This window comes from Anolis carolinensis, chromosome 2 (assembly GCF_035594765.1).
Source record: "Anolis carolinensis isolate JA03-04 chromosome 2, rAnoCar3.1.pri, whole genome shotgun sequence".
Classification (NCBI taxonomy): domain Eukaryota; kingdom Metazoa; phylum Chordata; class Lepidosauria; order Squamata; family Dactyloidae; genus Anolis; species Anolis carolinensis.
Window position 1 is genome coordinate 16,514,941 of NC_085842.1, and position 13,087 is coordinate 16,528,027.

The 13,087-nt window shown below is 44.7% G+C and overlaps 1 protein-coding gene across 1 annotated transcript; it reads right to left on the minus strand.

Moving 5' to 3' along the window:
• Window positions 1-430: 430 nt before the first annotated feature.
• LOC107983301 (zinc finger protein 665-like) lies at window positions 431-12,790 on the minus strand. The gene is made up of 5 exons (XM_062973236.1): window positions 12,170-12,790; window positions 11,927-12,032; window positions 10,076-10,155; window positions 9,091-9,211; window positions 431-4,442 (listed from the first exon to the last, which is right to left on the minus strand). Exons 1-5 carry the CDS (start codon window positions 12,773-12,775, stop codon window positions 2,488-2,490), a joined length of 2,868 nt encoding a protein of 955 aa, XP_062829306.1. The 5' UTR covers window positions 12,776-12,790; the 3' UTR covers window positions 431-2,487.
• Between the last annotated feature and the right edge of the window lie 297 nt (window positions 12,791-13,087).

Here is a 13,087-nt window from a genome sequence, read left to right on the forward strand (position 1 = left end):
TGATTCAGCCCCCAGGGCAAACATTGTCATATCTCAGGGAATTCCAGGACGCCCCACGTTGGGCGCCCTGTGGAGCCTGTCAATTTTGGCTCATCAACACCCATCACCACTTCCCCTCTGACACCCCAAGGCATATCTAAAATCTGTGAATGTGACAGGACCCCGGACATCCTTGATGGGTGCCATTAATCCCTTTAGAAATCGGCCGGGCAAGGACTAATCCGGTCCTTCCTGCTTAGTCACTTCATTGTTTCAATAGCTCCCGCGTCCCCCTCTCTGATTGGCCCGAGTGGGGACAAAAAGCGGCTCCCCATTGGGCCAGCAGAGCAAGGCGGGAAACGAAAGCCCGCCTCGTTCAACCTTCTAGCCTATCCGCGATCAGATGGGCGGGGGAGCGGGGCGGGAAATTCAAAGGGCTGTCAGACCGAAACATTGTATAAATATGGCTTTATTTGAAACATATGATACGCTAGTAGACTGAATGATCGCTACTAGTGTCCTTTTCAGCTGAATCGCTCAATAAAGACTCCTTGGCGGATTTTCCTTCATCTTTGGCGGACCTTCTTCATTTCGGCTCCAGGTTGTATTGCGGCTCATATTCTCCTATTGGCTCCGCCAAGGTCCGTTCTCTCAGGACCGGATCGGCTCTCTCCTTAAGGGGCCCGATCCCCCTAAAACGCGGTCGACAACAGCCTGAAACCTCTTTTTGTCTTCTGTCTTATTTTCAGTAACTCTTTCTTTGATGGATTGTTTTGAGTTCTCTGGGCTCTCTGGCCATGTTCCAGAAGAATTCTCTCCTGACATTTTGCCCACAACTATGGCAGGCAACCTCAGAGGTTGAGGTTTCTGTTGGAAAATAAGTAAGTGAGGTTTATATATCTGTGGAATGTCCAGGGTGGGGGAAAGAACCCTTGCCTGCTTGAAGTACAGTAGAGTCTCACTTATCCAACACTCGCTTATCCAACGTTCTGGATTATCCAACACATTTTTGTAGTCAATGTTTTCAATATATTATGATATTTTGGTGATAAATTCATAAATACAGTAATTACTATGTAGCATTACTGCATATTGAACTACTTTTTCTGCCAAATTTGTTGTCTAACATGATGTTTTGGTGCTTCATTTGTAAAATCATAACCTAATTTGATGCTTAATAGGCTTTTCCTTAATGCCTCATTATCCAACATATTTGCTTATCCAACATTCTGCCGGCCCGTTTATGTTGGATAAGTGAGACTCTACTGTATGTGTGAATGTTGCAAATTGCCACCTTGATTAGCATTTTAATGGCCTGCAGTTTCAAGACTTGGCTGGTTGATGCCTGGGGGAATTATTTGTTGGGAGGTGTTAGCTGGCCCTGATTGATTATTGTCTGGAATTCCCCTACTTTTTGAGTCTTGCTCTTTATTTACTGTCCTGATTTTAGAGTTTTTGAAATACTGGTAGCCAGATTGTGTTCATTTTCATGGTTTTCTCCTTTTTGTTGAAATTGTCCACATTCATGTGGGTCTCAATGGCTTCTCTGTGTAATCCGACATGGTAGTTGTCAGAGTGGTTCATCAAGTGCTCTGCTATGGCTGACTTCTCAGGTTGAGTTAGTCTGCAGTGCCTTTCATGTTTCTTGATTAGTGTTTGGGCAATGCTACATTTGGTGGTCCCTAAGTAGACTTGTCCACAGCTTCACGGTATATGGTAGACTTCTGCAGAGGTGAGAGGATCCCTCTTGTCTTTGGCTGAAGGTAGCAGTTGTAGGATTTTATTCATGAGTCTGTAGATGGTTTGTATTCTCATCAGCTCCCCTATGCGTACAGTGTTTCTCTTGATAAATTGCAAGAACACTTTTCCTCTGGGTGGATCTTTTTTTGATATTTCAGCAAAAGAAGCCAATTTGTTCAGAAAGAAATACTTTTTAAAATGTCAGTTATTCCTAAAAAAGCAACAACAAAGAAGTACTATTTTAAAGTCATCTCACTCTATTACAGAAGTTCAGTCTCCTCGTGGTTTGGATGAAGGGTGATAGGGGAGGCGTTTTTTCTGGCAAAAGCTCTTTCGTAACTCCGGGCATTTAAAGGGTTCCTTCCCCTGTATGTGTCGCTTGATGAAGATGGAGTTGTCGCTTCAGTTTGAAACTTCTTTCACTCCAAACAGTGAAACGGTTTTTCCCCAGTGTGGATTCTTTGATGTCGTATGAGGCTTGCCTTCAGTGTGAAACCCTTCCCACAATCCAAGCATTTGAATTTTTTTTCCCCAGAGTGTGTTGCTTGATGAGCAATTAGACATCTTTTCTCTGTAAAAGAGCTTTCACACTCTAAGCATTTAAAGGGGTTTTCCCCAGTGTGGATTCTTTGATGTTGTTTGCGGTTTGCCTTCAGTGTGAAGCCCTTCCCACAATCCAAGCATTTGAATGGTTTTTCCCCAGAGTGTGTTGCTTGATGAGCAATTAGACATCTTTTCTCTGTAAAAGAGCTTTCACACTCTAAGAATTTAAAGGGTTTTTCCCCCAGTATGGATTCTTTGATGTCGTGTGAGGCTTGCCTTCAGTGTAAAACCCTTCCCACAATCCAAGCATTTGAATGGTTTTTCCCCAGTGTGTGTTGCTTGATGAGCAATTAGACATCTTTTCTCTTTAAAAGAGCTTTCACACTCTAAGCATTTAAAGGGTTTTTCCCCAGTGTGGATTCTTTCATGTTGTGTGAGGTTTGCCTTCAGTGTGAAGCCCTTCCCACAATCCAAGCATTTGAATGGTTTTTCCCCAGAGTGTGTTGCCTGATGAGCATTTAGACATGTTTTCTCTGTAAAAGAGCTTTCACACTCTGAGCATTTAAATGGTTTTTTCCCACTGTGGATTCTTTGATGTCGTATGAGGCTTGCCTTCAGTGTGAAACCCTTCCCACAATCCAAGCATTTGAATGGTTTTTCCCCAGAGTGTGTTGCTTGATGAGCAATTAGACATCTTTTCTCTGTAAAAGAGCTTTCACACTCTGAGCATTTAAAGGGTTTTTCCCCAGTGTGGATTCTGTGATGTCGTGTGAGGCTTGCCTTCAGTGTGAAGCCCTTCCCACAGTCCAAGCATTTGAATGGCTTTCCCCCAGCATGAGTAGCTTCATGATTGGTGAGACCTGTCTTCTGAGTGAAACCCATACCACACTCCACGCATTGAAAGGGTTTCTCCCGCAAGTGAATTGTTTGATGAGAAGTGAGATGTCCCTTCAGAATAAAAGACTTTGCACACTCCAAGCATTTAAATGGTCTTTCCCCAGAATGAATTGCTTGATGGTAAGTCAGATACATCTTGTGAATGAAGCCCTTTCCACACTCCAAGCATTTAAAAGGCTTCTCCCCAGTATGAGTAGCTTGATGATAGGTGAGATTTGTCTTCTGAGTGAAGCCCTTTCCACACTCCAAGCATTTAAATGGCTTCTCCCCAGAATGAATTGCTAAATGACGAGTCAGGCTTATCTTGTGAATGAAGCCCTTTCCACACTCCAAGCATTTAAATGCCTTCTCCCCAGTATGGGTACCTTGATGAATGGTGAGGCTTATCTTCTGAGTGAAACACTTTCCACACTCCAAGCATTTAAAAGGCTTCTCCCCAGTATGGGTAGCTTGATGATAGGTAAGGCCTAACTTCTGAATGAAGCCCTTCCCACACTCCAAGCATTTAAATGGCTTCTCCCCTGTATGAGTAGTTTGATGAGACGTGAAGCTTATCTTGTGAATGAAGCCCTTTCCACACGCCAAGCATTTAAATGGCTTCTCCCCAGTATGTGTAGCCTGGTGATCGGTAAGGGCTGTCTTCTGAGTGAAACTCTTTCCACACTCCAAGCATTTAAAAGGCTTCTCCCCAGTATGGGTAGCTTGATGACGAGTCAGGCATATCTTCTGTATGAAGCCCTTTCCACAATCCAAGCATTTGAATGGCTTCTCCCCAGTATGGGTAGCTTGATGATAGGTGAGGCTTATCTTCTGAGTGAAACTCTTCCCACACTCCAAGCATTTAAATGGCTTCTCCCCAGTATGGGTAGCTTGATGATAGGTGAGATTTGTCTTCTGTTTGAAGCCCTTTCCACACTCAAAGCATTTAAATGGCTTCTCCCCAGTATGAATTGCTAAATGACGAGTCAGGCTTATCTTGTGAATGAAGCCCTTTCCACACTCCAAGCATTTAAATGGCTTCTCCCTAGTATGAGTAGCTTGATGATAGGTGAGGCTTGTCTTCTGAACGAAGCCCTTTCCACACTCCAAGCATTTGAACTTTTTCTCTCCAGTGTGCATTGCTTCATGACGAGCAGTGCTTTTCTTATTAGGGAAACATTTTCCGCACTCCAAGCACTTAAAGGGCTTCCTCTTAGTGTACGTTGCTTGCTGACCAGAAAGGCCCAGCTCCTTGTTGTCTCCACAGTCCCAGTATTGAGATGATTCCCCTTCTCTGTGAGTTTCTTGACAACAAAGAAAGAGAACACATATTAAAAAAAACAAAAATAGATATCATTAAAGTGCTCACAAGAACTTTAGGTAATCAATCCCTTTCTCTTACTTCAAGAGTTTTCTTGTACACTTATCTCAGAATCTACTTTCTTGTAACTTCCAACTATCAGACCTGGATGTATCCTCTTTTGCAAGACTAAATGCTAACTTCCTGAGGTAGCAAACCATAAAATCATGTAGAAGATACCACTTTCCCCAAGGCTCGGGTGGGTGAAACCATGGATATGAATATACAGGGCACATGCTATAGTTAACAGTTGAGCTGATTAACTGTGAAAAAAGAGTGCCTATTTCTGCATTTTCGGAAAGGTATTTCCAATAATAAACCAATTTACAAACAAGCAGTTCTTGTTGACTCAAAAACAGAACTGCTTCCCGTATTTTGTGACAACTCTGAGGGATTGCAGCCTAAAGATCTAAGTATTTTTGGGTTTTTGTTGTTGTATGATTGTTAATTTGTTTTGTATCAAAAACACTGCATAAATATAACACTTAAAAAAATAGAGGAAACACAAGCGGCTAGACAATTTTTGACCAAACATGGACAACAGCTAATAGATTGCTGATTGCCAATAGATGAGCATTAGAAAAGAAGGTGGACGACAAGAGTGGTTTGAACTTTGGGCTATGGATCTTCTAGACACTTATTTGTTGGAAATAGCAACCTTCTACAAGCCTCCTATACTAGTTATTTGTTATGTGTATAATTGAGATTGCTTACTATATTGTATGCATATATTGGTATGCAGTTTTCCCCTTAACTCTATGTTGTTTGAAGGTTGTGGGAGGGACTACAGACCATGTGACCAGATCTGGACTATTCAAACTGAGACTCCATTTTAGAAGTCAGTATGCTTCAGTTTGAGTTAGTATGTAGTATGCTTCAATATGTAGTTTAGCAAAGCACGCGATAGTATGTAGTTGACTACAGTATGTTGCAGGGAGTAGTCAGTTTATACTGAGTCTGTGTTCAGTAATGTATTAAACTGAAGAAAGTGTTAATCTGTACGCAAAAGGGAAGAGACTGAAACAGAATGCTTATAGAACAGACTGTTTAAACTCTGAACCAATAAGCAGTGTACCTGTATACTGAATACATTATGTTTGTAAGTAAATCAACTCTGCAAGGAGAAGATGGGGTGATGGCGACAGGGGACAGGGAAAAGGCAGAACTGCTCATTGCCTTCTTTGCCTCGGTCTTCTCACAAAAAGAAAGCCATCTTCAACCTCAGCAACATGGAATGGACGAAGGATTGGGGGAAATCCCACCTCAAATAGGGAAACAAGTTGTCCAGGAACACCTGGCCTCTCTAAACGAATTCAAGTCCCCAGGGCCAGATCAGCTACATCCAAGAGTATTGAAGGAATTAGCGGAAGTTATTTCAGAACCACTAGCAATTATCTTCGAGAGTTCTTGGAGAACGGGAGAAGTCCCAGCAGATTGGAGGAGGGCGAATGTGGTCCCTATCTTCAAGAAGGGAAAAAAGAACGACCCAAACAATTACCGTCCGGTCAGCCTCACATCGATACCAGGCAAGATTCTGGAAAAGATCATCAAGGAAGTGGTCTGCGAACACTTAGAAACAAATGCGGTCATTGCTAATAGTCAACACGGATTTACCAAAAACAAGTCATGCCAGACTAATCTGATCTCTTTTTTCGATAGAGTTACGAGTTGGGTCGATACAGGGAATGCTGTGGATGTAGCCTACCTGGATTTCAGTAAGGCCTTCGACAAAGTCCCCCACGACCTTCTGGCAAATAAACTAGTTAAATGTGGGCTAGACAAAACTACGGTTAGGTGGATCTGTAATTGGCTAAGCGAACGAACCCAAAGGGTGCTCACCAATGCGTCGTCTTCATCATGGAAAGAAGTGACAAGTGGAGTGCCTCAGGGCTCCGTCCTGGGCCCGGTTCTGTTCAACATCTTTATTAACGACTTAGACAAAGGGTTAGAAGGCACGATCATCAAGTTTGCAGACGACACCAAACTGGGAGGGATAGCCAACACCCCAGAAGACAGAAGCAGAATTCAAAACGATCTTGACAGACTAGAGAGATGGGCCGAAACTAACAAAATGAAGTTCAACAGGGACAAATGCAAGATACTTCATTTCGGCAGAAAAAATGGAAATCAAAGATACAGAATGGGGGACGCCTGGCTTGACAGCAGTGTGTGCGAAAAAGACCTTGGAGTCCTCGTGGACAACAAGTTAAACATGAGCCAACAATGTGATGCAGCAGCTAAAAAAGCCAACGGGATTCTGGCCTGCATAAATAGGGGTATAGCGTCTAGATCCAGGGAAGTCATGCTCCCCCTCTATTCTGCCTTGGTCAGACCACACCTGGAATACTGTGTCCAATTTTGGGCACCACAGTTGAAGGGAGATGTTGACAAGCTGGAAAGCGTCCAGAGGAGGGCGACTAAAATGATTAAAGGTCTGGAGAACAAGCCCTATGAGGAGTGGCTTAAAGAGCTTGGCATGTTTAGCCTGCAGAAGAGAAGGCTGAGAGGAGACATGATAGCCATGTACAAATACGTGAAGGGAAGTCATAGGGAGGAGGGAGCAAGCTTGTTTTCTGCTGCCCTGCAGACCAGGACACGGAACAATGGCTTCAAACTACAGGAAAGGAGATTCCACCTGAACATCAGGAAGAACTTCCTCACTGTGAGGGCTGTTCGACAGTGGAACTCTCTCCCCCGGGCTGTGGTGGAGGCTCCTTCCTTGGAGGCTTTTAAGCAGAGGCTGGATGGCCATCTGTCAGGGGTGCTTTGAATGCGATTTCCTGCTTCTTGGCAGGGGGTTGGACTGGATGGCCCATGAGGTTTCTTCCAACTCTACTATTCTATGATTCTATGTTAACTTTTAACAAAGACTACGTATTTTTGGTCTACTGATAGCATGATTTAAAAGAAACATATTTTATGGAAAAGTAGATGTCTTTGGGCAACTGAAGTAACACTTCTGAAGATCTGCTATATGTTTTATTCATTGGCGTATCCTTATTCCTAACACTTCAAAGAGATAACCAGGAATATCAGTTTACCAATGAAGAAACCTAAATTTCCTTGCATGAATACTAGTGGATATTTACCACTAAGGAGAAGATTGAGTCAAGCAAATTTTTAACTCTTCTCGGGAAGATCATACTTTATGATTATTCCAAATAGTGTGAATGCCAATTAAAATCCAAAAAGGATCACACTTCAAAATGGCTATGATGATTCTGGTTTTACAAAAGTTCTCAAAAAGGTCATGCCTTTCAAAAGGCTATGATTTCAAAAAATATTTGATTCCCTGCTCAGTCGTGGAAACCTACTGGGTGTCCTTGGGCGAATCACACAATATCACATAATCCTGACAAGACAGAGGTCCTCCAGGTCAGTAGCTCGGCTGATCGGGGCATAGGGTGGCAACCTGTGCTCGACGGGGTCGCAGTCCCCCTTAAGACGCAGGTCCGCAGCTTGGGGGTCCTCCTGGATTCAGCGCTGACGCTTGAGGCTGAGGTGTCGGCAGTAGCCAGGAGGGCCTTTGCACAGTTAAAGATTGTGCGCCAGCTGCGACCGTACCTAGTGAGGTCTGACTTGGCCATGGTGGTCAATGCCTTAGTTACCTCCAGGTTGGATTACTGCAATGCACTCTACGTGGGGCTGCCTTTGAAGACGGTTCGGAAACTACAGTTGGTACAAAGATCAGCGGACAGATTAATAACGGGAGCAAGTTATAAAGAGTGGTCAACTCTCTTGTTTAAACAGCTCCACTGGCTACGGATAAGTTTCCGGGCCCAATTCATGGTGCAGGTTATCACCTATAAATGCTTAAACGGTTCAGGACTTGCCTATCTCCGCGATCACCTCCTCCCCTATGAACCTACGCGGACCCTAAGATCATCCAGGGAGGCGCTTCTCTCGCTCCCGCCTTTGTCTCAAATGCAGCTGGTGGGGACGAGGGAGAGGGCCTTCTCGGCAATGGCCCCGCGGCTCTGGAACTCTCTCCCTAGGGAGATCAGATTGGCTCCCTCTTTGCCCATCTTTCGCCAGGAACTGAAAACGTGGATGTTCCGGTGTGCATTTGAATGAATAGGCCCTTCAGACTTGTCTTCATACTGTTATTGGTTATGTTTACAAATGGTACATTCAGTGTTATTTTATCCTGCTATGAACCTATGCTAAGCCTGGTGAGTTCTCTCCCCCCCCCCCTTTTAAGTGGCATTATGCAGCTACAGTAGAGTCTCACTTATCCAAGATAAACGGGCCAGCAGAACATTGGATAAGCGAAAGTCTTGGATAATAAGGAGGGATTAAGAAAAAAGCCTATTAAACACAAAATTACATTATGATTTTACAAATTAGGCACCAAAACATCATGTTTTACAAGAAACTGACAGAAAAGTCAGTTCAATACACAGTAAAGTTATGTAGTAATTACTGTATTTATGAATTTAGCATCAAAACATTGCAACATTGCAACTACAAAAACAATGACTACTAAAAGGCAGACTGACTTGGATAATACAGAACCTTGGATAAGTGAGACTCTACTGTATGTCATTCTGTTACTAATACTTTTTTTATATATATAAAAGAGGGAGCCTTACTTAGAGAGGACACAGTCTCCATATTTTCCTTCATGACTTGTTGATGCAAGGCCCTTTGGTCCGGATCCAGCAGGGCCCACTCCTCCTCACTGAAAGACACGGTCACTTCTTGGAAGGTCACCTGGACAAAGAAACATTCTTGGTAAACATGAAACACTGACCCCAGCAGGTGGCCGATAGAGATATCCATATTTACACAGGGACTTGGCTGCAAGCATTTTGGATGGCATGATTTTAATATTGAATGTAACGTTTATATATACACAGTAGAGTCCCACTTATCTGACACACCGTATTATCCGACGCCCTGACCCCCGAGGCTATCCTCCCCTCCTCACTCGCTCACTCACTCACTCACCAGGCCGGATCCAGGTGCTGCCAGGACCTGGCCTGGTGAGTGAGTGAGTGAGCAAGGCATGGAGGGTGGGCGAGTGAAGGAGGACAGGAAAAGCCATCCCTTGCTCACTCACTCACTAACCAGGCAGGGTCCCGCTGCTGCTGGGACTCGGCCTAGTCAGTGAGCGAGGGACGGAGGGTGGGTAAGTGAAGGAGGGAGGCAAAGGCCCTCCCTCACGCGCTCACTCACTTACTTACTCACCAGGCCTGGTGCTGGTGCTTCTGTTGCTGCTGCCAGGACCCAGCCTGGTGAGTGAGCAAGGGAGGGCGAGCGGGCACCCATCCTGTTATCCGGCAGTATCGCTTACCCGACATTCTGCCCGCCAGACTCTACTGTCCCACTGGGGGAGAAGAGCGGTATAGAAATTAAATAAATAAATAAATAAATAAATATTATTAAATTCATTTGTGTTTAAGCTTACTGTTTGTATGTGTTTCAAGGAATTGAATAATTGCCATAATATAAGCCACCTGAGTCCCCTTCGGGGTAGAAAAAGGCAGGGTATAAATAGGGTAAATAAATAAATAAGTAATTAAAATGGAAAGAGGGGAGAGCCCTTCTTGGTCCATAAGGGATTCTATCACCTACCTGATCTGGTGTCATAGAATGTGTGTTGCATTCATCAAAAGGAAGATGGAAGCCAGTATGTGCTGGTTCTGATTCAACTCCTGTAGGAATAGAAAAGACAAGGGTATCTTAACTGGCCATGGTCTATATTTCTGGTAGTATCATTTTCCCAATAGTAAGAGCGGTTCAACAATGGAGTATGCTGTGACCTGTGAGTGTGATGGAGTCTCTCTCTGGAAGTTTTTACACAGAGGCAGGATGGCCATCCATTAGGAGTGCTTTGAATGTGTATCCCTGCATGGAAGGGAGCTGGGACTGGATTCCCCTTGTGGGCTCTTCCAACTCTAGGATTCCGTTATTTTATGATTCTATTATTCAATCATGGAAGGCACAGCCCTGTGATGGCACAACCTGAGTGCCTGGGAAGAGTAAGGCATTGTTGTTGTTGTTGTTGGTGAGTGCCTCCAGGCCAACTTTGACTGACGGTAATGCTATGATGAGGGACCTCCAAGCCAGGTCTGTTCAGGTCGTGGCGATTCAGGACAGCCAAGGCTCCCTTGGTGGAGTTCATCCTCCTACAGTCCAATCTCTCTCTTTTCTTGCTGCCTTCTCTTTTAATAAAACTTACTGTCTTTTCTAGTGAGCCCTGTGTAATCATGATATGGCCACATTTCAACCATATCAGTTCAGACATCTTGGCTTCTCGTAGGAATTAAAGCTTGATTTTCTCTAGGACCCGTATATCTGCCTTTTTAGCAGATGGCATCCACGAAACTCTCCTCTAGCACATTTCTTCACTTTCTTCACTGTATAGCTTTCACAGTCATACATAGAAAGGGGTACCTTGTGGCCTCTAATGTAGTCAATTATTATTATTATTATTATTATTATTATTATTATTATTATTATTAGCGACATTTATATCCCACCCTTCTCACCCCAAAGGGGACTCAAAGCCACTATGAGAGCAGTTGACATCAGCAACAACCTCTGGCCTGGATACTTCAGCCCTTTTATACACCCTGATCCCCATTGTGCTCTTTGAGAAATTTATCCTCCTCCTGCTTTTTGGTGGATATTGGGGAGAGAAACTTGTATCTAACCCATCTAACCCAACCTAAAAATAGGTTCTCACTATGGGAATAGCATAGTAATATGGATAGCAATATGACATTCTTTCAGCATATTCCCCTCTTAACCTTCTGTTCTCCAGGCTAAGCATACATGGCTCCCTAAGCTGCCCCTCGTAGGGATTCATAATATCCAGATCTATGACCACTTTGGTCATCTTTGTCCAGGGACAGCCACAGAGCCCTGTTGTTGTTTTAATTAATTCGTTTTTGAAAGGAAGTGCTTGGGGAGAAATAAGAAACGTTTAGGTTTGCAGCCGGACTTTTTCTCTGGTTTGCTACGAGCAGTGGCAATGGGAACAGACTGGGAGTAGGCGACAGCAGTGGAGAGGATGAACAGCCACAACACACCCACCACATATGTCTGTGGCTTCAAAGTCACTGCACATTATCACATGGCTGAGATTGCTTTGGAAGACTTACTTAATGCATGTCGAGCAGCCCTAATTTTGAAAAAGAGCTACTTAAGCACAACATGAAGATTGGTTTGCAGGGGGTTTATGGTGCTGTCCTGTAAAGCTAGCCACCGTCAAACACAGTTCACCTCCCTAGGCACTACATTCCTAATGATGCAGCCAAAAATACATTGTTATTTAAGCTTCTTGATTATACTGTTTACTCATGTTCAGTAGAACCTGTGTATCCAAAAGCTCCTAGATCCCTTTCATACATATATATGTTCACTGAGCCACAGACTCAAAAGGAGTGGAGTAAAGCCATCCAAGTATGCATGGGTATTTACTTGTGAAGCTGGGTAATTCCTTTTGTTTGGCACAATCCAGTATCCGGCTAGAGGTGGAGGGGGGCCTTTCCAATGCGGTGGCCACTTCTGCCCACAAGTCCGCCACCTGAAAAAACACCAAAGGGACACAGATTAAAAAATGATAAGAAAACAAGGGAAAGAGGCGAGGGAGGGCTCTGGAGTTTGGCTTCCTTCATAATGTGTCACTACCTCCTTGAAAGCGTGGGGAGAAGATTCTCTCACCTGTTGCTCCTTCTCCGTCTCCTCTTCTGCCTGACTCAGGAGGAATCCTTCAGCCAAAGCCACGGCCTGGGAACTGGTCTCTGCCCCACATTCCCTCACCCAGCGCTCCATCTCTGCAGGAAGGACGGCCAGGAACTGCTCCAGGAGCACCAGGTCCAGCATCTCCGCCTTTGTATGTTTCTCAGGCTTCAGCCACAGGCGGCAGAGAGAGTGGAGGCGGCTGCAAACCTCTCGGGGCCCCAAAGCCTCCTTGTAGTTGAACTGCCTGAAGCTCTGGCTTGGCGCTGCCTCTGAAGGTGGGCTGTCTCCCAGCAGCCCCTTCCCCAAAAGGCCTCCTTCCCAGAATTGCCCTCCATTCCCAGCAGGAAAGGCAGGAGGGTCCGTGCTTGGCTCAGGGTCTAAGGCTTCTTGCTTTCCCACCTGCCCTGTGTCCTTGCAGCCAGGCTCCAGCCTGGGCAGAAGAGCCATCTCCCTCTTGGGAAGGCACACTCTCTCCTCCTCCACAAACCCTGCAAGGCTCATCCACTCACTCCTCCTCCTCCAGGAAGATTCCCACATGGCCAGAAGAGGAGGGACCTCGCCTGCAGGAGGCTTAGCATTGGCCATTGACTTCCCTTCTAGGAATACACATCATTTGCTTTAACTCTTCGGAAGCCAACTAGCAAAACCTCCCTCTAAAAGACATGGGAAGATGCTGCTTTCAAGGCATTTCCCCAGGAACAGGAGAGGGTTTGAATAACTTAAAGCAGCAGTTCCCAAACTCAGGTCCTTTGGATGTTTGGACTTTAATCACACAATCCGTAATCCTTGGCCAAGGAAGAGGTGGCTTCTGGGAGTTGGAAACCAAAACATCCCAGAATCCCATACACTGACTAATGGTACTCTGTGTTATCAGACAGCTTACCTGCTTAAGGTATA

What these genes read in the sequence shown, in the direction of transcription:
- LOC107983301 (XM_062973236.1), bottom strand. Translation starts at nt 12,775, where the DNA reads ATGGCCAATGCTAAGCCTCCTGCAGGCGAGGTCCCTCCTCTTCTGGCC. An exon ending in AGACGGAGAAGGAGCAACAG is followed by an intron (nt 12,033 to 12,169) that starts GTGAGAGAATCT and finishes GTGTTTTTTCAG; the next exon opens with GTGGCGGACTTGTGGGCAGA. An exon ending in GGAATTACCCAGCTTCACAA is followed by an intron (nt 10,156 to 11,926) that starts GTAAATACCCAT and finishes CTATTCCTACAG; the next exon opens with GAGTTGAATCAGAACCAGCA.